At 39.3% G+C, this 26,062-nt stretch overlaps 1 protein-coding gene across 3 annotated transcripts in view; it reads right to left on the reverse strand.

Annotated features, from left to right (window-relative positions):
* Positions 1-22,691, reverse strand: part of bif (protein phosphatase 1-binding protein bifocal) — a 31,692-nt gene extending 9,001 nt beyond the window's left edge. For 2 of the 3 annotated variants that reach the window (XM_073079324.1, XM_073079323.1), the window contains exons 1-3: positions 22,311-22,690; positions 21,375-21,444; positions 18,698-20,370 (exon numbers count right to left, since the gene is read on the reverse strand). In XM_073079324.1, coding sequence (XP_072935425.1) covers positions 18,698-20,370; positions 21,375-21,414 — 1,713 coding nt within the window. In that variant the 5' untranslated portion in view covers positions 21,415-21,444; positions 22,311-22,690. Of the gene's footprint in view, positions 1-18,697; positions 20,371-21,374; positions 21,445-22,310 lie in introns of all 3 variants that reach the window. The other variant, XM_073079321.1, reaches the window with a different exon arrangement.
* Positions 22,692-26,062: the final 3,371 nt, after the last annotated feature.

The raw sequence follows: 26,062 nt of genomic DNA on the forward strand, positions 1-26,062 counted from the left end.
TGGGCTATCATCGTGTGCACCCTGAAATGTCCAGTGGTACAAAAAGATATCAGTAGATAAGGGCGTAAGAATGCGTTATTTTGGACGCGATACGTGGAACAATAAAGTTTACGACTCTTTTACAAGACCGGTAGAGCGCGGTGGATAAATCCATTGTTTCAAATCGCGTCACGCGCATACCTGAATGCCGCATGACGTACAATGTTAATTTTCAGATTACACCGAGAATTCTGTGATTGGATTACAGTGAAGGAAATGCCACGTAAATAAAGCAAACGTAGGTACATATTGATATTTCTAGAGGAGCGCAATAAAGGAAGAAATTACCTTCAATGCATTAGGTATAGTGTGTGGTAATAAGAATAAGTTTTTACTTTAAAATGCAAACAGGTAGAATTTCGATACTGAACAAAAGATAGCACAATGAAATTGTAAATATCTGGAAACCACACAAACAGTTAATAGCTTATTAAGTAATAATAGCTCCATTAGGAGATAAAACTGTGTTAATGTAGTATGTTATCTTAATATACACGTCAATAAATGTATCTGAACCAAATTGTTTGTTGTGGTCGGCATAATGAATTCCGTATTATGTGATCGAGTTACATTGTTGACCTGTGGGTGCTGGGTGTACAGACGAGCTACTTTTACTCCACGATTTTCCATTCGCTCCTTTTGAACTATTTGTGGTTTTCGACTTCAGAGGCACCACCGCCATATCTTTTTCTGCCTAATAACAACAGTGTTAAACGCTGCTTTGTTCTGGATGAGTTTTGAAAGTGGCAAGGTAGACACTTATACGAGGCATTCCAATTTAGTTCTCAGGAGTAGCAACGTATCCATGGAGGACTGCAGATAGAAGTGGTATACGTATTTGCATATTGCAAAAAACCTAAGCACACAAACGGTGATAAATGACCAATGCAAGTGGAATATAACGCCATTTGATTTTAGAGTTTAATACGCAAGTCTGCAAAACCTCTCGAGTGATAAAACTGAAGCTATCGGGAGCTGTAGGTTAATTATAATAGAAAACAATCAGGCGGCCTAATGAGGACACTGTTATGATCGTTATTTGCACACATGGCGGGTGGCGACGCACACACGTGTAGGCCACGTGTCCGTTGTAATAACGAAGCAATAATGTTTATTATTGTAAACATCGTTATGTTCATAATATTTCGCTACCGATTCATTTTATTGTATTTCGATATCGTTTCCTGCGATTGTTGAAATTTACTGCGCATCAAATTAAATTTTAGGTCTCTGGTGGCGTGCCGACGGTAGAATTTTGCAGCGCTGAGTAGTTATGTGACGCCGATAATAAAATATTGTAAATGTCTCAATTTGTATGTTCCCCGTAAAACATAATGTCATTTCTTTTAATTTACCACCACATTGTCGACTTAAGTGGATGGAATTAATTATTATTGGATTTTTACATTTATTAGGTTGAGTCCTGAATTTTCAGCTTTACATTGTGTACACCAGAGATCCGGGCTACGACCGGACAAGCTCAACATTTTGATAGTCATCACGTGCACTTTTCAAAGGAGGATTAAATCCTACATTGATATGGAAATATTGTTCGCCCTTTGTACCTGCGATACTTATAGAAATACATGCATAATAATAATTATGTTGGTTAATGCATACGATTTATTTAAATGCAGTGATAGCCTAGTGGTTGAAACTCGGCCTCTCAACCCGTCCGAGGTTCCAATCCCTGGCATGCTGATTTTCAAAGTTATGTTTTAGTTTCATCACTTTCTATAACGGTAGATACATCGTAAGGAAACTTACACGCCTACATTTTCTTTGAAATAGTTCTCAGGTACAAATTTGCACATGGCCAGAACAGTGGTCAACCACATCAACCCTTTTAACTCTGAGTCTTGAAAGGAATCCCGTGGCAAGCAGTGGGACAATAAAGTCGACAACATATTTAGATTAAGATAGCTAGTCAGCGCTTTCCCCCAGACGGTCTAAACATTGTCCTTAGTATAAATAGAGCTGCTGGGGACGTGGCGTGAATACTGACGCGACGACTCAAGTACGCCAAGTAATCAATAGATACTTATTTTAAATGTAAAGTACATTGTCCTTTTCATGATGGAGAAGACGTACTGAGGTCAGTGGTATATATAACCCTTTTATGCATTAAACACTAAATATGAAAGCTACAGGAAGGGCTAGGAAGGAATAAAATCGGACATGATGAAGGTGATTATAACTTTGTGACGATCATTTTTACCCGACTGCCAAGGAAGGGTTATTTATACTTTGAATGTAACGTCACTAGTCATTACACACAATGATGAGCGTATCATGTAGACTTTGCTCTGATATATTATATAATTGCTTGTGACCCTTAACATACATTGCCTCGCAAACATTACACAATATGAAAAATATATTTAATACGTAACAATTATACATTTTTTTATAAATAAGCAGCTGGTAATTCGTGAACTGTCGATAACATTACAGTCTAGGGTAATCGGCGCTTACTAGTGACTAGTGGTAAATAGTATTTAGCGACTCAACAATACATACCTACAGAGTGTAGTAACGACATTCCAGGTTCCTATTTTGTCTAAAGTTGAGATTGGTTGACATAACCTATCCTATTGTATGTTACAATTTGGTAAGTGTTAAGTGTATATAATCATGCACACAGCTACTACAAATGTTTACTTAATATGATTACTGTTAGCTAAATGCGCTCTACTACATGAATAATGAATGCCAGGGCGCTGCAACGGACTCCGGCGCGTGTTATCTGGCGCTGATTAGGGATGTACGGAAATAATTTCGGAACTGGATACGTATACTGATATATGTACAAATATTATATGTATCCGTGAGGGATAAAAATTATTAACGGATATTAGATTTTCAAGAAATTGTAAATGATGGATAATGATTTGATTTTATTAACATAGGAATTCGACTCACGACTACTGTAGGTATCTGGGACTTATTAAGACTCCGCCCCTATGCGAAATTATTGGAAATATTTATATCAGTTACGGTTTCGGATAGATTTTTATTTCGGATATGCAATAGTTTCGGTTACGGTAACGGAGCTCTGTACAACCCTGATGGTGATAATTCGCGCGGGTGTCGCCGAACGCGGAAGCGGTCCAAATGACATTCACATAATTGCCTCTATTTACATAAACTATTAGCAATATAATCGGATAAATAATACGAGTGAATGTAAAAAGAGAAACGCGAGACAGTTGTGAAAAGGTTAAAAGGTAATAAATAAGTGAAATCCAAAATTAGACTCGTCATAGACAAATTGAATTGCTAAAAATGTAATGATATAAGTATACCAGCTAATAGAAATGTAAAAAGTGGGTTAATTCGTGATGATTCTGTAGTTGCAAATGGTATGCAGTTAAATCACTGCCTAGTAATGATTGTATGAGACCATTTTAGTACTCAGAGGTGGCTTCGTATCTGTTATTGGGTTCTCAATCAATATACAACTGGAGTCTTATTTTAATATTAAGGACTAATTACTCAATAAGGCTTACTAAAACATCAGAGGCACATTGTTCAACGTCCAATGAACGAATTAGATAGTTGTAACTTGTAACATTGTACACGAGCGATAATCGTATTGAATCTAGATTACCAACAGAGCAGCCTCGAAAGTTGCCAGACTATTTACTATTGTGTAATTAATTTTGTTCATTCTCTATATCCTCGTCTATATTGGTAATATCAGATTAAATAATTTGTATTGCTTTTTCCTTATGCTATAAATAGTTTTTGTCTTAAGGTGAGTTAATTTATGTTTTAGGCTTTTGGTTGGCATTCGGTTTAATAATTTTAATACGATAAAGAAGGGTTTCTAAATTAATAATTATTTTGTCTCCTATATCATGCCTACTCCCGTAATTGCCTATTTATTGGCTTGACTTTTATAACTATAACGGTTCAAAGAAGTGATTACCAACGCGTCTTAGGTAACAATGCGCGGTTCCACCGCTGCCACTCAAGCCCTAACCGCGGTCACATGATCCGTCGCCGTGGGCAATTACCCGCTTCCTGCTACACACGCGGGAGCCGTAAGGGTCCAATAAGTATGTATCCCTATCCGATTGACAGATTGATTTCCACTGGGGCGTCTCGTAAGGGGTAGATAACAGATAACAGTCCCCTTATATTGTATGATTTGTTTGTTTAGGATTCTTTATTCAGTATAGTTTTAGTGATGTATAATTTTCTGGTTTCAGTAACAAAATAAAAGGGACAAAAAAGGAAACAAAATTAGGTTTTATCTTTAACCGGTCGACTCTCATTGAATGCTGCAAAGGACTTCGATTTTTGTACTTACATTGTACAGTCGGCGCTAGAATTAGATACGCAGATTAAGATTCTCAAAATTCCCATAACCCCAAACATAAGTAGCTAAACACAACTAGCATCATCATTAGATGAACATCGTAAAGCGTCAAAAGTAACTAAATACTGAACACCGACAGGATTCGGCAAAAAATTTAAACGCTCGACTCAATCGCAGGCCGTAAGCTTCAATGTAGCGAACAGGCATTACGGAGGTTAACAAACAATTTAGTTTTTAAATGAATCGGAATGGGATCAATGGCTTAATTTGCTCCACTGCGCTCAGAACGAGTAGGCGCTGTACTGCAAGCGGTTAGGGGATGTCTATAATCATTATCAATATAGATTAACGCTCGATATTAATACTCGATGTATTCAAAGTTTTCCTATCGAAGTTCGAAATTTGTAATATCTATACAAAAGAGGCAGTGATAGCCTAGTGGTTAAGAAACTCGGTCTCTCGATGTAAGGGTCCGAGGTTTAAAAATCCCAGGCACGCACCTCTGACTTTTCAGTTATGTGCGTATTATAAATTAATTATCACTTGCTTAAACGGTGAAGGAAAACATCGAGGAAACTTGCACACCTGAGATTTAAAAAAAATCTCAAACCTGTGTGAAGTCTACCAATACGCATTTGGCCAACGCGGTGGATTATGGCCTAATCCTTTTCTTTCTGAGAGGAGAACCGTGCCCAGCAGTGGGACAATAATGGGCTGATGATGATGATACAAAAATTGTCAAATGTCGAACTTGTAGGCAAAATATTGAATAGATTGATTATTAATAGTAGCCATTAGATGGAAAGCGCTTGAAAAATAAATCATAATATACTGAAGATGTTTGCGTCATGAAAATAACTGTGGATAAGCGATTTTCTGCACCTGATAAGTTCTATGCGATTGTGAGCAGTGCATTATCGCGGTTTCATACATGAGGACTAAGACCCACTGTTCTTATTATATTAAACACGTGACCACTACTGACAATGATAACTATTACATTAAACTACTTTGAAATAGGTCCCACTTATTGTCCCAGGTTATTTTTTTTCCAAATAAGAGATCGAAATGTGAAGACTTCAACATAAGATTATTTCATTTGAGACTTTACTTGACCGTACGGTAATCTATGTATTTCAACTATGTTCAGAGACATCAGCACACTCTTCACACTGCTTCACCGGCCATCTGTACCACCCATCCGCAATATGTGATCGCAGCTGTTTTATTTGGGGTTGCCAGATGTCGAGTCTTTGTTACATTTTGGTCAAGCTCAAAATTTTCGCGATCATTGCTAAAAGGCTCGCACAGTTTAATTAATAATGGATAGACCTATTCTATTTATTTATATTTACAATTTAAGAATAATTTGTTACTTAAGCTGTGATGTCGCTTTTAGGGGTAAATGTTTAGCAAAATAGAATGCAATTATTTAAGGCCTGGCAACTTTGCTCCCACTGTTGACTGTTATGGGACATAATCGCATCGGGTAATACATCCTCTTGTTTTGTGTGCGCGGGTCCGGCCTCCTCTGTGCGGTGATTCAGGCACGCAATATCATCCGAGTGTGAGTAACGTCCGGAGGGCGGCGGGACCAGCGCGCTAGGGTTCACACAAGAAAATATAAACTAGAGCGCGAGTCAATGGTTTTGATATGCATGTAAGGGAGATTAAGTATTGATTTTATACGTGTAGATTATACAAGTTGAGGACCGCATGCCGGTCAGCTTACTAACACGATCCCGGTCAGACAGATATCTAAATTATGAATTAAGATTGCTATTCTGAGTTTGAGTGTTTGAGTATGAACAATTTTGATTATTAACAGTGTGTATAATCCATATTAAAGGGAAAGTTAGTTAAAGTTTACAGTAGGAACGACTAAATATAATAAGTGAGCAGCTAGCAGCCCTGTGACGGCGGGCAGTGCGGCCACCGACCGGCAGTGGCGATCGAGTTCAATAAATATTGAAACAACGGCGCACACGTGATAATTGGACACTGTCTCACGCGCCACTCGATACCGTCTGCAAACCGCACGAATCAGTTCAAAGGTTCCGCCTCATTCGTTACACTCGAACACCTAAACAATATACGTAGCTCTATATTATTTTTATACGGATAAATAAAAATATTTATACAACATAGCGTTGTAACAGTTCATCGCGCATATTTTTAACATTCTACGGATTTAAAGAGAAAAAGATATATGGATCAGAACTTAGCTTAAGCGTTTAGGACATAGTCTACCGTGTTGGCCCAGTTGGAATTGTTAGTCTCGACGCACCCTTCACTTTTTTCTTTTTCGAAATGTCAGGAGCGAGTAAGTTTCCTCACAATATTTGATCCACTAAGTGTAGCTCGTTGGTCTATAAATCTTAACATGCAGCTACTATCCCGCTACATCCTAACTATCCGGTTCAAAACTTCCTAAAGGTTTCATCAAGTTTCAATCATGATTATTATTTAATAATTTATACCAAATAATACAATTAACAGAATGATCGCGTAGTGTGTAATGAATGTCTGGAATTGGGTGGAGTTGCTAAAATGTAGAAAAATAGCGGCGCAAATAAACGAACACTACAAATAGTATGCCACTTGTTCCGTTATAAGTTAGTTATTAACATAATAGGATACCTAACAAAAATGAATGAAATTATAATAATTCATATCATAACACGCACTCGGCCGGACTAAATAATTATAATATAGAGTAACGGAAGCGAGCGATGGCGTGTTAGCGCTCTTCTACGTTTATGATACTTTAATACCTATACTATAATTTATTGTAAGCACCACTTGCACGCCTACATTGAAAATGATATTAGATTAAACGACCCTGAGATTCGCCAATTATTGGATAGGGCACTTCCAGTGACAATTTAGTGTTTCCGTTTACATTCTGTCGGAGACCTTCGGAGGGTTTGAACATCCGCTAATAGGGATGACCAAGAGGCTGTCCTGCATGATAGACGGGAAGGAACCACACCACGGACGATTACCGATGCGATGGCCCAAACAAATTAAATCACCTTTAAATCGTCCTATACAACATTGCACTAGGGTGAGGTGTTGAGATGTCGAGTAACATTAGCACCCATAGTCCCATACTCAGTACCACATTATGACCTTAACCGTGCTTTCAAAAAAGCTTGAATATGCATTACACATATATTAATGAAAATATACGTGTATTGATGGCAGCAATTATAAGTTAAGGAAGTTATGCCATCGATACAGATTTTGAAAGATTTAATGTAAAAAGGTAAGCATGAATTATAAGAAATACTATATTTAAGTGTCCCAACACTGAAAAACACTAGTTTTATAACTACGTGACAATTCGCAGGAAATTAACGATTTGTTTTCCTGCAAATTGACACAGTTATTGAGAAGCTTATAGGTATAAATGGTTACAATGCACACAACTCGTACAGGAAATTAAATGAATGTCCGTCCGCCTTGTTGACATTACACGAAGATGACGCACGCTAAATATCGCTTATAGTTATTTGTTCCACTTTGGTTTAAATCAAACAATATTTTTGTTTGTCAGCAAACATGTTACAATATTTTTACGCCCTACACAGGATAGTTTGCCGTATTTTGAGAATAATTTCAAGAATGATATGTATAGGAAAAAGGCATTATTTGTTAATTAGGAAAAAGTGCAATGAATAAAGATTTCTTTGATCGCTTTGCATGCATTACTCGGATGCCACTTGTCTATTCGTTGAAGCTGTTTCGTTGAGCCATACAAATCTATTCGCTAAACAAAGCAATAATACCAATGATTGTAGGATCAGTGATGAAGCCATGGCCGTCGTCGACCCGAAATACTGGGGCTGGAATAAATTACACGACGAGTTTGTCATATATCAGTCTATCAGACCGGAGGACCGGCGAATCTGTCAATGCGTGTCGTATAAATCTGTCTTTGGACAATTTATGTTCCCGCTTGATTTAACTGTGCATTCAAATGGAGGGAACAGACTGTAATTGCTAAATATTGGTGAATTCCAGTAAAGATGAAAATAATTAAAATTTTCCTTATTATGTTTAGTCGGTGTCAATGAACTTTTGATTAAATAGATTGCATGAACATTTTAGCGCACAGTTGATCTAATTGGTATTACTGCAATTTTTTAGTTTCGAAACAAGATAAGTAATTAAGCGATAAGTAAATAACAATTACATTTCGATATGATTGTGGATAAAAACATTGATTAGAAAGAAGTTGCGTTATATCATCTAGAAGTTCTAATGTAATATTGGCCTTTATTATTACAGCTTATAGCTTACCTATTTTTTAGCAATCACGCATATAGTCCCGTACCCCACTCTCATGACACGGATTATGTTCTGTTCACTATAGCCGAACGGAACATAACAGCGGAACATAGCCCTTAACACTGTTATTAGGCAGAAATACGTGTGGCGGTGGTGCTTCTGGAGTCAAAATACGAAGGGGTTTTACGACCTTTCATACGTCTAAAATCATAAAAGAAAGGTGAGTGGAGTATTTTTGATATGAAGCCTGCTCCTTAGCGCAGTGTGCGCACAGGAGCGCGGCGCGCGCAAATCAGAGCGGAACGCGTCATAACCGCGCGCCACGCCGCCCATTGTAGCACTTCCGACGACCCCACCGTACGATTCGCTAACCCAAATATTTACCTAGCCTTCCAATGTCCCATGTTTATACTTCGCTTTGATAACTGGGTGGAGATCGGTCTGTTTTGGTAAAGGTAAGGATTTGGTGATGTGCAGTTGCGTTTTTTTTAACAGAAACGTAGACTTCAGTGGTTAAGATATAATAGAAAGAACAAAAAAGTAAAAGTTGAAATTTTACTTCACTGGCACTTCTTGTTTGTTGTGTCCCGAAACACAAGCAAAAATTGATCCCGATGTTTGAACAAGACAGTTTAATTACATAAAACTGACTCTTAATGACTTCATTACTACTCTTAATGACTAAGTATGCTAAATTGGTCATTTTTTTTTAAAGACAAGACGTTACGTAAGCATTAAGCCACTGCAGACCATCGGCATCCACAACTAATGTTCGAAGCGTAAGAACGCAAGATGTAATTTATCAACTAATGTTATATCTCGACAAGGTTACGAGAGGAATGCATATGCCGCGTAATACTCTACATTGATAAACTAATGTTCAATGCAATTGTCAAGTGGGTCACGCTCTGCTAATATTTCGAGCTGTATGGCTTCAACCGTTAGATTTAAGCATGCAGATTAAGCAATGAAAACAAGACAAGTTGTTATCGCATCGTGTCATGGCTAACAGAAAATACATTTTATGTAATTGAATTTAGTGACGGCTTATGATAATACTGCGCCGCTGATCCTAATCGAAGAAGGCCAGTGGGGCCAACGTACATTATAAATACATTTCTACCTCGCGTAGGACCATTAACGATAGTTAACTTCCTAATAAGGTAAAAAGAAATGGGGAAGTAACAGCAACTTGTAACACACTTGCACATATTCATATACGTGTACACATAGTAATTTATAATGTACCTTCTTGAACTAATACTACCGTTTTGTCTATAATAGATACCAGTGATTGTCAATCTTGTCATGGCACGATCCCCTTGATTTGAAAAAATATTAAGCCCTATAGTCCAAATTTTATAGCACGTATTTTATTCTGTTACAAGTATAAAGGCTTTATATTGTTTCTATTATTACTTTTATAATAACGACACCTACTTATAAAAAGAAGTACTTAGTGAAGTAGAAGTATCTATCTATACACATCTCTACATCGATAACGTCACTAAATAAAGCCGCTTGGCGACGTAATCGATATAAAAATTAAAAAGAAATTACATTTTCTTTGTAAAAATATTAATTTGATGTTTATATTTTTCTTTTTTGTCGAGGTCTTGCGACTCTTTTTGTGCGTTTTGCAGCCCTTCAGTCAGGGGGTTTCTGCCTCCACTTTGAAAAACACATATACACAATACCCATGCACGGTAAAAATAAGTTCAATTTTTAGCGAAATGTGTTCGTTATGTGGTGGTAAATCATCTTATCGCAGATACGTCGATATCTTTCCGATACGGTATCGCTTAATGTACTGCTGACAGTGACTAAGCCGCGTGATACACTTTTCATTAGATTTTATTGAGCTGCTCGTGTTCCGAGGTCATACGTAACTGCTTTCATTCATGTCATTTGATTTTTCAATTTCGATTAATTACTATTGCCTAATTATATCGAAATAAAAAATACTCATATTGAATAAAAATCAATTTATAATTTACAGTCGGTGTGTAATTTAATGTTAAGTACTCTGTGCCCCGCGGTTTTAGTCACGTTTAACAGTTTCCGACATTAGCCGAAATAAACTGACGAACAGACACACAAAAATCTTAATAATCTTTTGTTGTTACAAGATAAGTATAATTTTCATATTCACTATGTAAATAGCTGTTATTTTGACATAAAAACAGATGTTTCAATTTAATTTATTTTTCTGGATATAAAATGATAGCGAGGAGTGACAAGAGCGTGCCCGGCCCAATAGGCTTCGTGCAGCCGCGTCCGCTACAACTGGTTCCGATCGAAATGCAGCGCGACCAACAAAACGAGCGAGTGTCCGCCTGCGCCGCCGCTGTGCCAACAAATTCCTTCAACGGCGACTCGCTTCGCATATTTCTCCGATGACTCTACAGGAATCGATTGGGAAACCGAATCCGAGAATTCGCGAGAACGTAGCCCGTTATGGGGAAAGCGACTGCGCACAAATTCCAGCTTTCTAGAACAACGTGACTAAAGAGTTTGCATGTCACAATTAGGATACCGGCGACCGCACGTGTTCAAATAACTCGAAACACAATTTCTTAACAATTGCGAAGACCTTTCTTATTAGCATGTTTATATGGGTCATCTTTTATGAAACATATATCTGAATACATAACAAAGAATTCATATGGGCTGACGCAATTCCTTATAATAGACGAATTTGTCCGGCTTCACGCGAGGGTCACTTGGTGTAGTTACTCGATAGCTCAGATTCACAGATTACGAGCCATTCGACACCGAGCGTGTGGGCGATTTCAAGTTTGAAAAATGTCATACGACACGAAGTAAAAGCACGCAGAACCTTGAAACTCAAAGGGCATATAAGTCATTTAAAATCTATTGAAATAACTTAAAAAATGAATGTCGCGTTGCCAAAACAAGGATTGAGTAGAGATAAGATTGGTCTCGATTAAAAACAAAATCAGAGATTAAATGCATGTCTTTGATTGAGATCCTATATGCATATGTAAATTTAATAAAAATAATGAACATTGTGAAATTGTTGTTACTGCTCCTACAACTTACATTTATATGTGTCAACATGTTAACTGTGGATTTATGTAAAAGTATCTACAGCATAGAGATTACGTACTAGTTGAAGATGTCGCTGATATGTATCTGTAATAAGTTCCGCCGATTGCAGTTATTGCGTGAGCAAATAAAAAAGCCCGACATGCATAACCGGTTGAGGACGTCCGCCTCGATCGCTGCGTTAGATTCGTCTCCGCAATAATTATGTAAAGTGCGCTCTCACAGCGTGTGCAGCGTTTTTTGACTATCGGCAAACAGCCATTGTTGTTACACGTTTTATGTCGATAGAAAGCGATGTTATCGACGTAATTGACAGTTGTCGAACGTAGCCGCACGTAGCAGCTTCCGCGCGCGGCCGTGTGTGGCGTCGATAACTACTATTCGGAAGATGTAACTCTCATTTTTATTCACAAAACATTTCGTTACGTGTTTTGTTCTTTGGTAATCGTTAGTATTGCGAGACGTTAGCATGATTAGAATAACTGAGATTGAAGTGTTGTAAATCCAAACAAAATGAGAAAATGATTATCATCGCAGCTTGACATTTCGATGAAATTGGAATTACTATATTCATTTGAGAATACAAACACGAATATAATAATAGTCTACAGTGATTTTACTCAAGCGGTCACTGAAATAACGATCGCAACTTACAATGAGATATTTCTGCCGTGGAAACAAATGGTTCGTTGAAACAATTTAAGTGTTTTCAATGTTAAACTCTATTATATCCGTCGCTCGTAACGGCAAATTAAAATTTTATACTTGACCCAGAATGCACCACATTTAGTTGTGTCCACCTTATGTGGTTTTATGAAAAGATATAGGTAAATAGCGTGAACAATAAAATTTACTGTCAGATATATTTTAAAAAATTTACATCGTTTTATACACCGGTCATGGAAGGGATGATATAGAGGGCAAAGTTATGCAGTTTGCGGACAAAAAGTTCAATGCTGTATGTCAAGGACCTTACATGATAAGTGGACGAGAGGAATTAGCAGTAAACGTTGCGCTAACATTGGTATTAGCGATACAGTTATATTATTATGAAAGTTATCTCGTGCTTACAACGGTAGTGGTCGACGTCTAGCCGACGGAGATGAACGAGTAAAGAGAGAAAAAATGAGTCGAAATTGTTTTATGCGCATTATCATCCTACTTGGTGGTAAGTGACTACTGCCGCCCATGGGCATCTCTAATTAACATTAACATAAGATTAGAGCTCTACCGGTGGTCGTTTCTGCCCCTGAGGACTAAGTTGGAACTCCTGGGATATTTAGCATAACAGCGCTGAACACTGCTGTAATTAAACAGAAAAGAATGTGGCGTCAGGAGTCGAAAAGCAAAGGGATTTACGACCGTCAAAATATTATTTGTTCATTAAAATATTTTCTGCATGATATTTGGGATGTAAGCTACAAGTGTGTAACGTCTGGTTCTAGTTGCAAGTGACATTTCTGTGGAAGACCTTCGTCGTCTAGACAAGGACACAGAAATAATGACGTCCGTTCAATATTTTAACATTAAATTAACACCGAATCGGCATTTTAGTAATTACTGTGTTTTATTACATTTGTCAATTTTATTGGACTATAAATTGTCCTATGTGCGGTCATGGAGTCATACGTGTAACAGGATTTTAATTAAAAACCGCAAAATGCCGTACTTAATTTTAATGTGTAACATTGTATTGTAGTTTAATTAAATTGTAATCGGTTTATTGGATTGTAGTTTGGATTCGAGTTATATTATTTTGGATGTATTGTTTAACTCGAAGTGCCGAAACAATATCGTTAGTTCGCTATCCGATATTGGGCATATTAGCTCTCTCTTTTGCCACTTCTCGACTGTTTGTTATATCATTAAGGTGTTTAACATTAGCATTACTTGTGATGAGCACGTTGGTCCCGTGCAGGTGTGATTAGCTCTCAGCTAATTCTCTGAAGCCGTTAGGTAGTTCCGGCGCGGGCTGGCGTTCGGCGGCCGCGGTAACGGTTCTTCAGCGAGCATTCACTATGAATAGTGGCACGGCTTTTAATGCCTTGCAAGTACAGCTGTGTTACGAGATTTTGTTGTTCTTTGCTTTGTGGTTAGCGATAACAAGATGTTTGTTTATTAACCGTCTAACCACTGAGGAATGAGTCAGTTTCATCAACATATAAACATTCAGCCATGATATTTTTTGTGCCTATGACTAAAGTAAATATCGTGGGCAAATGGATACCTACACGTACCAGGTAAATTTAATTTTAGCATTTTAAAGAATCTTTAAAAAATGTCTTGTAGTTCATTAACGTAGACATTACGTACTTTAATGAATGTGAGACAAGACTAACTTGTAGTTAGAGAGAAATATATAGTAAACACTATTTTAAAGTTAAAAAAACTATTTTGAGAGAAGTAATTGTTTCCTCTAATACTATAAAATTTTGTCATTTATAAGAAAAAAATTATGCAATCCTAAAAAAAACCTGAAGGTCCATTAGAAAAATTCACCCTGTATATGTGAAACTTATAAAAATATTGGTATAGATACTAAAGAATCTTAAGATTGAATAAGAGATCGAAACAAGTTCAGTGATTTCAAGGTTAGGTAAGAGCCGATCTCTTAGAAAAACTAGTGAATTAGTGCTTCGTTCCGCCTAGCTTTTAGCATACTTTTTGCCGCATCATGCTTAATGGAAAAAATACATTGTGACTTTTATTTGGGCATTCAAGATATATCATTGATTTGTCAAGAGCTGAATCATATGGCGCAAGGGGTCCGCGGGCAATGGATATCGGCAAATAACGTTAGAAAACAAAAGGCCGAGTGAATTCACAGGTGAATCATGTTGTCTACCCAAGCTTCTCAGAAAGATATCTATGACCTCCAGATAGCCACTACTATCCTATCATATCCCCGAACTATACAAATATTCATCATGGGGAGAATTAATATTTTATGTCATGGAATATTATTATGTAACGGAATGTTATAAATTGATAGTACATCATAATATATGGTTTAGTTATATATACATTTTCAAATGTTGCCCTTTAGTAGGCAATATTTGGATAGATCGAGTATTAGTAATGGCGATAATGGAATAATGTTATTTTGACTTTAAATTTGTACAACAGACAGATAAAGAAATTTCGAAAGTAATTTGTTAATACGAAAGCAAAAGAGTTTTTATGAATTTACATATTTCATGAATAGATATATCGATATTATGTTTTATTGCGACGCTACTGAATTAATTGATGCAAAGCTAAGCTTTTAGGAAGCGTCCTTCATGTAGGAAAGCATCCGATGGGGAGAAGTCCTGAACACGATCACTATGTACATTTCCACTTTTTGAACAAGCTTTTTGAATCACGGGCACTTCAAGTTCATTTATGTGTCTGGCTTTCGCCGGCACCCTCGCCCTAGCTCGAAAATTCAATACAAGCGAACCTCAGCACCCCTCGCTCTGACTCATGCCACGAGTGCCTACTACATAGTACACAGCGGTGAACTAGGTACAGTTATGGACTGATAGGAGGATTGATTTGAAACTAAAAGTGATGAGTGCCGGTTTGGGTAACGTTACCAGGTCCATGCTCATTTTCTTTGGACAGCTGCTACGTCCTTGTTACAATTCAGTTAAACTAGTTTCAACACAAGTTTTGTTAGTTTAGATAATGAGGCAATATAAAATTCGGATTGAAATGATAATAACATACATACGACAACATGAAGACTTGTCAAATTATATCTGAATGGAGTTTTAATTATAGCGACATTAATGATAAGATTAAATACCTTCGAAAGCGTCTAATCCAAAATTGAATTAATAAACCGTTCTAATCTAAAATTGTAAAAAGTGATCGAGAATGAAAAGTTCATACCAAGTAAGTATATTGTAGTCGAATACGTATCGTCTTGGACAATTATTATAGAAGTACCAATAGAAAATAAAGTAGAGCAAGAACCTTACGCTTTCCATTATGTAAGCCACATACCAATCGGCAAGTGATAAAAGCAAAGCGAGTCACGTCACACGTGCAATGACGAGAAATTGAGCACATCAGGAGCATTATTATGATGTAGCGGAGTTCTAGTATTCGATAAACAAAATAAACGGCACGGGCGCCATTCACCGAGTAATTACCGAGGAAATAATGCGGTTCGCAACAATTGCCCGCTGCCTTGGAACGACATTGAACTATCACTCGGTCGCAACTCGCAGTCCACGCCGCTTACCGCCACTCCGGGACCACTCGAGACAAGTGGACTTGGTGATTACAGATTTGTGATAAGGCATACTTTACATGCACACAAAGAGGACACACATTCGAGGAGCCACTCCCGATAGTGTTATCGACTCGCCAATATTGCAGTGTTGAATAATATGGGCATTATTTACGAGAATAAGCGATCGCGAGATCCGACATGATATGCGCATGAGTTGTCAGTTATCGTGCAGATGCACCGCTGTAGATAAAGTTTAATTAGGATTGCGAATGATAGCAATTTTTATAGAGAATTGGTAGAGAAAATTGCATCTTTTTGTTTCCTTTCATAGGTAAACTATTAATGTTATTTTAAAAACTTTAATGAAAGTTATTATTTTTATGAATCGTGAGATGGCTCTCGCCGAATAGATTTTATGGATACTTTCTTATAAGCATTGCATTAAAATAATGCCTTTCTTTCCATGTTTTATAACGAAATTTCATATTTATATTCAAATTAGTGAATAGAAGTTACATAAAATTGCATTTATTTAACGGTGACTCTAAAAGTGGTGGGAATCCATCCACTTTAGAGTCACCATCATAAAGCTATTAACTCGTTGAAAGCGAAACATTTTAATTGAAACATTCAAATATTTAAAATTTGATAATTACTTTAAATCTGAATTCCAAAACAATCTCTGATTGAAATTGTTATTAGTAACGCGATTTTATTTTTATCTTCACGTTCAGTGCAATTTTATACGTAGGTATATAGTGACGTTTGAGCTGCCAGCCCAAGGTGGTGAAACTTGTTTTGATCAATCGCGGACGAACCTACCTGTCGGTAAAAGAACAATTATTTTCAGAAATAAAATTATTCAATATTTATGTGGATGTCATAAACATGACAAGAAGGTATTTTATCAGCCGGAAGAGTGAGCTATTGTAGGCTTGTGAAGTAATCAGGAGTGACGAACTGGATGATAATAATTGGACAATGAATAAACAAACGTATCGCATGATAGCAATGCAATGACCAATTACGATATTATATGTAAAGCATGAAGTGGACAGTTAAATACTCGGATTCCGAGGAAACTGCTGTCATAGAAATAGGGAAAACAGATTTAAATAGTGCAAGGTATCTCTCGATAACAGACTTAGTAAGGATGGATGTTAAAGTAGATAAACCAACAAAACAAGATCTGAATATAGCTCAAAACAGAGCAGGGATAGGACGGAGGGATGTTAGTGCGGGCGAATACTTTACAGATTGTAGGTTGGTTTAGGGTTCGAGCAGTACACAGTACAGAGCACGTCCGTAGTGACAAAAAGAAGGCGAGCGGCGGCGGCGGGCGCGGGCGGGGTCGCGGGGCGCGGGGGGCGGCCGGCCACCTGCCGTCGCTCGTCTATTTTTTTAATCACCCATTGTGTTCGCAGGCTTTGTTCCACCAGACGCACCAAATTAAAATTCGCCTGTGCTTAAGCTAAATAGAAGGATTGGGTTACAGGTCACGCAAAGGCGACTCCAAACACATGCTTTTGTTGAGTATGACATTCCTTGAAGAGGAAATTATATTCTATATTTTATAATGTGATGAGGATGGTATAGAAAATATAAAAAAAAAATAAACTTTCATTTCTAAATAATATGAAACCGTGAGATTCGGATGTTAAGCTTCATAGTGTTACATAAACTAACAGGAAACTAGCATGGTACTACTTGTATGAGAGTATTTCTAGTAACTTTAATTGGTGTTCTGGAGTAGAGCAAGTCATTTACTTGACCGAGATAAGGAAACGATTAAATACGGTTGGGCCGGCTGCGAGCAGAACGTCAGCATCAAGTCATCAAAGACTGCCATTGTAAGGTTTGTAATTATTTTTCGATCAAGCATAACGTCGCGGTTCATTGGGGAATGCGGCGCGCTGCCGCTGCCCGCCGCCTTCCGGTGGCTCCAGTTTTTAATACATTCATGAGAAACATTCATTCAACATTCAACTCATAGGCTGTCGGTAGATAAAGCGAAGATAACATTATTATTTTTGATTTATACTCTATTATTATGACGTTTTAAAAGAGTTGATTATTAGGCAAAGCATTATCGGTTGCATCATCCCAGCATCGGATGCCGTGAGTGCAGTGCGTTTCCGGCGGCGACGCAGCGCTGGCCCCCGCTCGTTAACATTCCGCGCAGGGCACGCGCGCACTTTCGACCATCTCGCCGAAATCGAGAGTGGGACCCATGCCGTCGCCGTACGCATCCATCGCGGCCGGTTTCACCCGCGCCCGCACGTGGACCCGTACTAACCGACTTTCACCGTTTGTAGAAAATATTTTTATATTTACATATCACTCGTTATACAATCGACCATCGATTTCTCGAAGCGCTCGTCGAATCGTCACTCTCGCGGCCCTCGCGTCCACGGTGACGTCCGAAACGCAGGCCGGCCGACCGGATCGCATCGAGCGGCCCGTGAAATCATCGTTCGCGGCCGCTTTAAATGATTCCTCTCGGACATTACGCAGTCGATGACTGATTGAAGGCGGTCGAATGTAAAATTGTCGTAATTCAGAACTTAGCGAACGTAGCACGGACGTTCGGAGCGGCGCGAGGAATGCTAATATTACAAGTTGCGCAACGCTGTACACTTTGTTGCTCGACGGAGATGGAGCAAACGAAAGATGTAGTTGTAGAGTTTTCATGTATATGTTATTTTAATGAGTTATTAGTAAAATACCGTAAGATGTAAGTGGCGACGTACCTTGAACCTGTTTCGTCGGTTGGCCCGGAGAATGATGCCGTCGTTCTCGATGTAGTCGGGCACCTCCTTGCGGTTGGAGAAATTGAACACGACGGAGGTGGCGGGCTGCTCGCGCGGCTGCCGCCCGCCCCCCGATCCCCGCACCCACGGTGCCACTGCACTTTTCACTTCACCGTTGTCCTTCTTCTCTTTGGGTTCCACTATATTTTTCTTATCTCCGGCGCCGGTCCAGGCGCGCTCGATGCCCGCGGCGCCTATTCGCGACAGGTTGTTCTTCGTCTTCGGTTCGTTGTTGGGCCGTTCCGCGTGCCCGTTCATGAGAGGTTTCGTCTTCGTTATTGTCGGAGGATCGGAGTCGTATTTTATTTCAGGCTTCGGTTTTATTTCAGCTTTCGGTTCCGGTTCCGGGGTACTTTCGTTGTTGGCATTGCTGGACGCGTCTGAGTCGGATTCCACTCGCATCGAGTCATCGGTGGTCTCCTCTGGCGCCGACCTCGGAATCGGTTCGACGACGGCGGAGGGCGGTGGGTCCTTCCTTTCCGGTCGGTTGGAAGGCGGTGACTCGTTTTCGACGGGTGGTGGAGTTAAAATTCTAGGCGATTCATTCGCAGCCTTCTCGGGGCCTTCATCGGTAAGTGGTGTCGGAGATGATGCACTGCGTTCCAGGGCCGGGGATGGCATCGGCCGGATGACTCCTACGCGCCGCGGAGACGCAGAGAGTCGTGCGCGTCCTAGCAACACCGGATTGGTGGCCGCCAGCGGCGGCAAGTGTGACCCGTGACGCGGCGCCTCGAACGAGTACCGGACCGTCGAGCCCGCACGAGCGATTCCTTCGAGTGCCGCGCGCGATACGAGTTTCGCCTCCGCCGACTGATTGGCACCCTCCGACTCATCGATAGCGGAAATATCGGCCGCGGCCGGGCTGGGGGAGCGACCGCGGGGTTCCGGCGTGGAGCTTCGCGGGAGAGCTTCCAGCCCGCGAAGGACGGCGGAGACGCGAGCCGCCGGAGCCGGACGTCGCGGCGGCGCCGACTCGAATTTTCTGAGCGCCGAGCGGACCACATCGGGAGGCGGACGTTCCGTCTCTCGGAGGAGCGGCGTCGGACGGCGCGGCGGCCTCGTCGAGCGATTAACGGGTGGCGGAGGCGACGGCGGGAGCGGCGGGGGTTCGGGCTGCTGCTGCTGCTGTTGCTGCGGCGGCGGCGGCTGTGGCTGAGGTTTAGGTGGTATCGGAGGATGGTCGTCGCGCGCGTCGAGGCGGCTCAGGGCGTCGACGGAGCGCGCTCGCTTGACGGAGTCGCGGCGGGGAGGCGGGCCGGCGGCGAGCGCGGCGGCGGAGGGCGGCGCGGCGAGCGACACGGGGCGCGCGGCGCGGGCGCAGGGCCGCGGCGCGGGCGGCGGCCGCTCGTCCAGCAGGTGCTCGAGCGAGGTGGCGCGCCGCAGCACGGAGGGCCGGCGGCGCGGCGCGTCCCGCAGCGCGAGGCTGAGGTAGCGGGACTTGAGCCGCTTCACGATGCCGGGCCCGTAGCGCAGCTCCTCGTCGTCCGCGTCGGCGGGCGGCGGCGGCGGCGGCGGCGCGGCGGGGGGCGCGCTGGCGGCGGCGGGCCGCGTGCGCGCCGCGCGCCGCTGCAGCAGCTCGCGCTTCCATTGTGGCAGGGCTCCGTTCGACATGCCTACACGCACCAAAATAAAACACTGCAGTACAGCAAATATACTTAGATCATGAATAAGACTGTGTTATGAGACTATCAACCTGGCTCTAGAATATATAATGTCATTTGATGGACGAAAAAGGACATATAGAAAAACATTTATTTACAGAAACATTCATAGTCTAAATGTCTGTACTAAAAATAGCCTGTGTAATTTTATAATTTTGACATTTTAATACATTATGAAAATCAAGATAGTCTGTGAGTCTTACCTTTTTCAAAAACTAATTTATGTCAATATTATGCAGATATATAATTAATATTTACATGCTATTTTCCTCTATTATTCAAACAACAATGTGTATAAAGTACATAAATTATTAATATTCACCTGTCATCCATGGACATTTGTAACTACAGATGTTAATATATTGTGCGCTTGTGGGACATAAAGATATTACTGCGCATCTTTGATAGCATCAGGTACAAATACTTGTCTATATAGAGTCTATATCTTAAAAATAATAATAATAAAATATGCAATAGGCGAGGATATCTATTTGATGTTGATAACAGTTGCGTTGTTGCTTTGAGGAGCAAGTAGAAATGCCATATTTGTATTTGTACCTTCTTGTAGCTTTCAAATAACACCACAGCTAAAAATAGCACGCACACTGCAGTCGAACCAGCTCATTATTAAAATTTAAATATTGTTTGTAACATTGCAATAACATTTTCTGGGCTGGTTTCATTTGTCTACATGAAAAATGTTAAGATTTATATTTATTTAATGAAATAGCTTTTACCCGTAGCTTCACTTGCATTCAGGAGTTCTATCTATCCCTCGGGAGTTATATTTTTGCATGATTAAAGGTACTATGTACTTTTTGGAATACCTGGTGTGTGTACAAAATGTCATGACAATTGTATACATAGTTAAGGTGTGAAAGAGTAGTAAACAAGCAAACAAACACACATTCACCTTTATAATAGTAGTTAGGAAGTGATGTATAAATGTAACTTACCAAAGTCCTGTGAGGACTCAAACATGGTTTCCACCATCATGGTGAGGGCGCGGCGGCGCGGCGGCGGCGGCTGGCGGGAGGATAGCAACAAAACACATTAAGCACTGCACTCTGTACTACACTACACACCGCTAGCCAAGCGACCACATGCTTGCAAACAACATTACTAACTTTTCATTCAGTCTATTAAAGTGTGGCTGCAACTAATTTTATTATTTCTTAAATATTTTGCTTTGAATATGTGTTCTGGTTGGTTCATACATTGCTATATCGAGGACAAGAATTAATGTAATACGATAAAGTATCAATTATTATCTATAAATAAAGGTACTGTTCGTAAGATAATAAGGCACTTCAATGAAAACCTCAATCATCGTGGAATTCTCTTCATTACCTCATACTTTTATAAAATTTCTTCTATTAGAAGGTAGACTCTTAAACATATTTTTATAAATCTACAGAATCATGTTTAGAATTGAATGGAAGAATCATAAACAAACAGAGAACAGGTGATTGTTACGTTGATCATTACTATATTTGGGTTGTGAGGCTGATCCTCTGAGTTTTAGTTTAAAATGAGCATCTTTTGATGACTAAAAAATATTGAGATTATCAAATACAAGCAAAAAAATGCATTTGATTCATATATTCTACTGAGCACTGATATGTGTAATTTCTAATAGGAAACGAGCGTATAATTGTTATATTAGAATTTTTATTTGGATGCGATAAGGGGAATGCTGTGATTATACAGCGGCGTCATTGACCCCGGCGCACCGACTGCCATAACTGTAGTTCCCGGCATGCACACGACAATTAAAAACAAAGACATGGCGAGTTCACAGGACTGCGGCTTGCGGCGGCACCGCGCGGGCCGCCGCCGGCTCCGGCGCGCTCCACCTCCGCCATGCTTCTTAAAACTCCACCTTTTCTTACCTACAAATTCATCGAGAATCCCACGAAACCGACTAGATTATCTCGGCGCTGCACCGACTCCTCATCGGGACATCATCGAAGCGTAAAATTGAAAGTAAGTTACAACTATGCGACCAAATTTACTATAAACTAAAACTGACACACACACGGCACTAACTGATACTATTCCGACATTAAACCGCTCTCGCTTTAACGGTTAGCACGTTAGATTATATGAAAGGAAATAAGTACACGAGAAAACTTTGTACCATTATCACAACATTGTCTAAAACACTCGAGTGGTTGTTACAAACAAAACAACTGTTCAACACAATTAAATTATGAACACACGTCCTACACCCATGGTGAATAAAATGACACTAGTTTTTTAATCTGTATGTGAGTGAGTATCTCACTTCTCTGTGGCCAGCTTGTCAACAGTGAATGAATGGTTGTGGAATGATTTCGAACGAATGATCTTTTATTTTCATATGCTAGTACGACTATCCGAATTTAAAATGTTTCTGTTTACAGATAAAATACGACTTGTTGTCGTTGGCAATTTTAAAAAACGTTAAACAATATTATTTAAAGTAATTTCAACATTGTAAATTACAAATTATATATTGTGTAATGTTAAATGTATGATATAAATTATTGTATTTTAACATAGTAAATGAAGTTTCGTAAAAGCGTTCCTAGATGTCGCGCTATACAATTTTAAATATTTTTTCCATGAATACCGAATAGATAAAAATAATATTCGAATTCACTAAGATTTATCGATATGGTGACAATATGAAACACCTTCATCGTCGTTAACCCACTACTGTCCTACTGGTGGGCACGGGTCTCCTCTCAGAGTGAGAGAGGGTTAGACCGTAGTCTACACGCTAGCCAAGTAAGTGCTTTCACCGCTAAACCTGATTGTTAGATAAAGTGCTAATTATTATTATATATATATAATCCTGTAAGGAATGACATGCGTTCTCCATGTTGCCGTCTAGGAGCGACTTTGTTGTCTATGGCGGGTTTTCTCCTCTCCCCCCCGAGGCAAAGGGAAAAATATGAGATGCCATAGATTCAAGATGGCGGCCGATTTAAAATTTTTAACTTTTTCATTTATTGACTTTATGCTGATGTTTGTTTCTTTTTCGAATAATATTCAGGTGGGTGTTACGATGAAATTGGAAAAAAATGAAAAACCAAGATGGCCGCCGAGATATTTGAGTTTGAAATTTTTCAATTTTCGAGGTGTTTTTGGGAGGTCGTATCTCTTGGGATTTTTAATATTTTGTTGCCATTTTTTTAAATTTTCTCGGATTTATCCTCAATTTTGCCAAATCGGATTTATTTTTTTTTTCAACAAGATGGCGGGTCGTCTGTTAGGCGATTTGTAAAATGTATGAAAAAAACAGATTTTTTGAAGTGAAATATTCGGAGGTTGGCAACGTTTGAGCGATTTGCTTTATTCGGGGCGGGGCCGCCGAGATATTTGAGTTTGAAATTTTTCAATTTTCGAGGTGTTTTTGGGAGGTCGTATCTCTTGGGATTTTTAATATTTTGTTGCCATTTTTTAAAATTTTCTCGGATTTATCCTCAATTTTGCCAAATCGGATTTATTTTTTTTTTCAACAAGATGGCGGGTCGTCTGTTAGGCGATTTGTAAAATGTATGAAAAAAACAGATGTTTTGAAGTGAAATATTCGGAGGTTGGCAACGTTTGAGCGATTTGCTTTATTCGGGGCGGTCATGGGGCTCGGTCCGAGGTGTTGCGAGGTTTGAGTTTTTTTCTCCCCACTCTTACAATTTTTCAAACTTTTCATTCAAAAATATGAAAAGTAGAAGGAGAAATATTTTTGATGAAAATTTTTCACTGGAATATTTTTTTTGGCTGTCGTAATGACATTTGACCATTTTCGTCGATGTCGACTGGCAACACTGGCCGCAGGAATTTTTTTTCAGTTTTACGAAAAATCGACTTCCTCGACCTGAAGGAGTGGTGGGGGGTGGGTTTGATGTATGAGTGGAATTTTTTATTTGCCTCCGTGTCTATGGGAAAAATCTGAAACTTTCAAAATTCAAGATGGCGGCCGAGCTGGATTGGGCAACTTTTTTTTTTTATTCTGCACCTATCCAAGATCGGTATCGTTTCCGGCTAACTTGAGGGCGACTGATACGATGAAATTAGAAAAAGTTGAAAAAACAAGATGGCCGCCGAGATACTTGAGTTTGAAATTTTTCATTTTTCGAGGTGTGTTTGCGGGATGGCACTGATGTGTTTTTTTTAAGATTTTTTTTATTTTTTTCGTTTTTTTTCTCGGATATATGCTCAATTTTACCAAATCGGATTTATTTATTTTTTTAACCAGATGGCGGATCGTTGGTCAGGCAATTTGTAAAATGTATGAAAAAACGCATTTTTTGAATTTAAATATTTTGAGGTTGGCAACATTTCAGCGAATCGCCTTGTATGGGGCGGTTGTGGAGCGTGACTTGAAGTGTTGCCAGGTTTAGGATTTTTTTTCTTCGTTCATACTTTTTTTGGAACTTTCCATTCAAAAATGTAAAAAGTAGAAGGAGAAACTTTTTTAATGAAAATATTTTACATGGGTATTTGTCGGGGGGGTCGTAATGACATTTGACTATTTTCATCCAAATTAACTGGCAACACTGGGAGCTAGAATTTTTTTTTCACTTTTTTGACATTTCGAGTAGCCCAGCCTAAACTATTGGTGGGGGGTAGTAATAATGTATGAGATATTTTTTCGGTATATTATGGTGGTTATGGGAAAAATGGGAAACATACAAAATTCAAGATGGCGGCCCTCCTGCGATTTTCAACTTTTTTTTTATTCTGCGCGCCTACCTGAGATTGGTGTCATTTTCGGCTAATTGTGGGACGACTGTTACGATAAAATTAGAAAAAATTGGAAAAACAAGATGGCCGCCGAGATATTTGAGTTTGAAATCTTTCATTTTTCGAGGTGTGTTTGTGGGGCCGTAGCGCGATGGTTTTATTAATATTTTTTCGACATTTTTATTTTATTGGCCGGAGTGTATCCTCAATTTTGTCATATGGCAGTGTCATATTTTTTTAACCAGATGGCGGACCTTGTATCAGCCATTTTGTAAAATGTACGAAAAAATGAATTTTTCGAAGTGAAATACTTTGAGGTTGGCAACATTTGAGCGAGTCGCTTTGTATTGGGCGGTCATGGAGCTCGGCTCGAAGTGTTGCCAGGTAAAGATTTTTTTTTCATGCTTCATACATTTTTTGAAACTTTTCATTCAAAAATGTGAAAAGTAGAAGGAGAAATATTTTTAATTAAATTTTTTCACAGAACTATTTTTTATGGGTGCCGTAATGACATTTGACCATTTTTGTCTTAATCAACTGGCAACACTGGGATACAGAATTTTTTTTCACGATTTTCACTTTTTGAGTACGTGGGCGGAAATCGTAGACAGAGCATATAAGTAATGTATGGGCGATATTTTTTATTTGAAATTGACCCTATGTAAAAAATCGAAAATCCAATGTTGCCATATACAAAAAAAATGTTTTCATACAAATGCATTTTCTACAGGATTATCGAAGATTTCAAGCTGTTGCCGCCATTTGACGTCATTTTTTTGTATGAGGCGCTTAATGGCACTTATAGTCTGTACCAATGTGTAAAAAAATATTTCAGTGTTGCCATACAAAAAATAATAATTTTCATACATGTGCATTTTTGTATGTCACATTTCAAGCTGTTGTAAATTTTTGA

The sequence above is a fragment of the Epargyreus clarus genome, unplaced genomic scaffold (assembly GCF_041222505.1).
Source record: "Epargyreus clarus isolate Ecla_fem2 unplaced genomic scaffold, WU_Ecla_fem_2.2 ptg000014l, whole genome shotgun sequence".
Classification (NCBI taxonomy): Eukaryota; Metazoa; Arthropoda; class Insecta; order Lepidoptera; family Hesperiidae; genus Epargyreus; species Epargyreus clarus.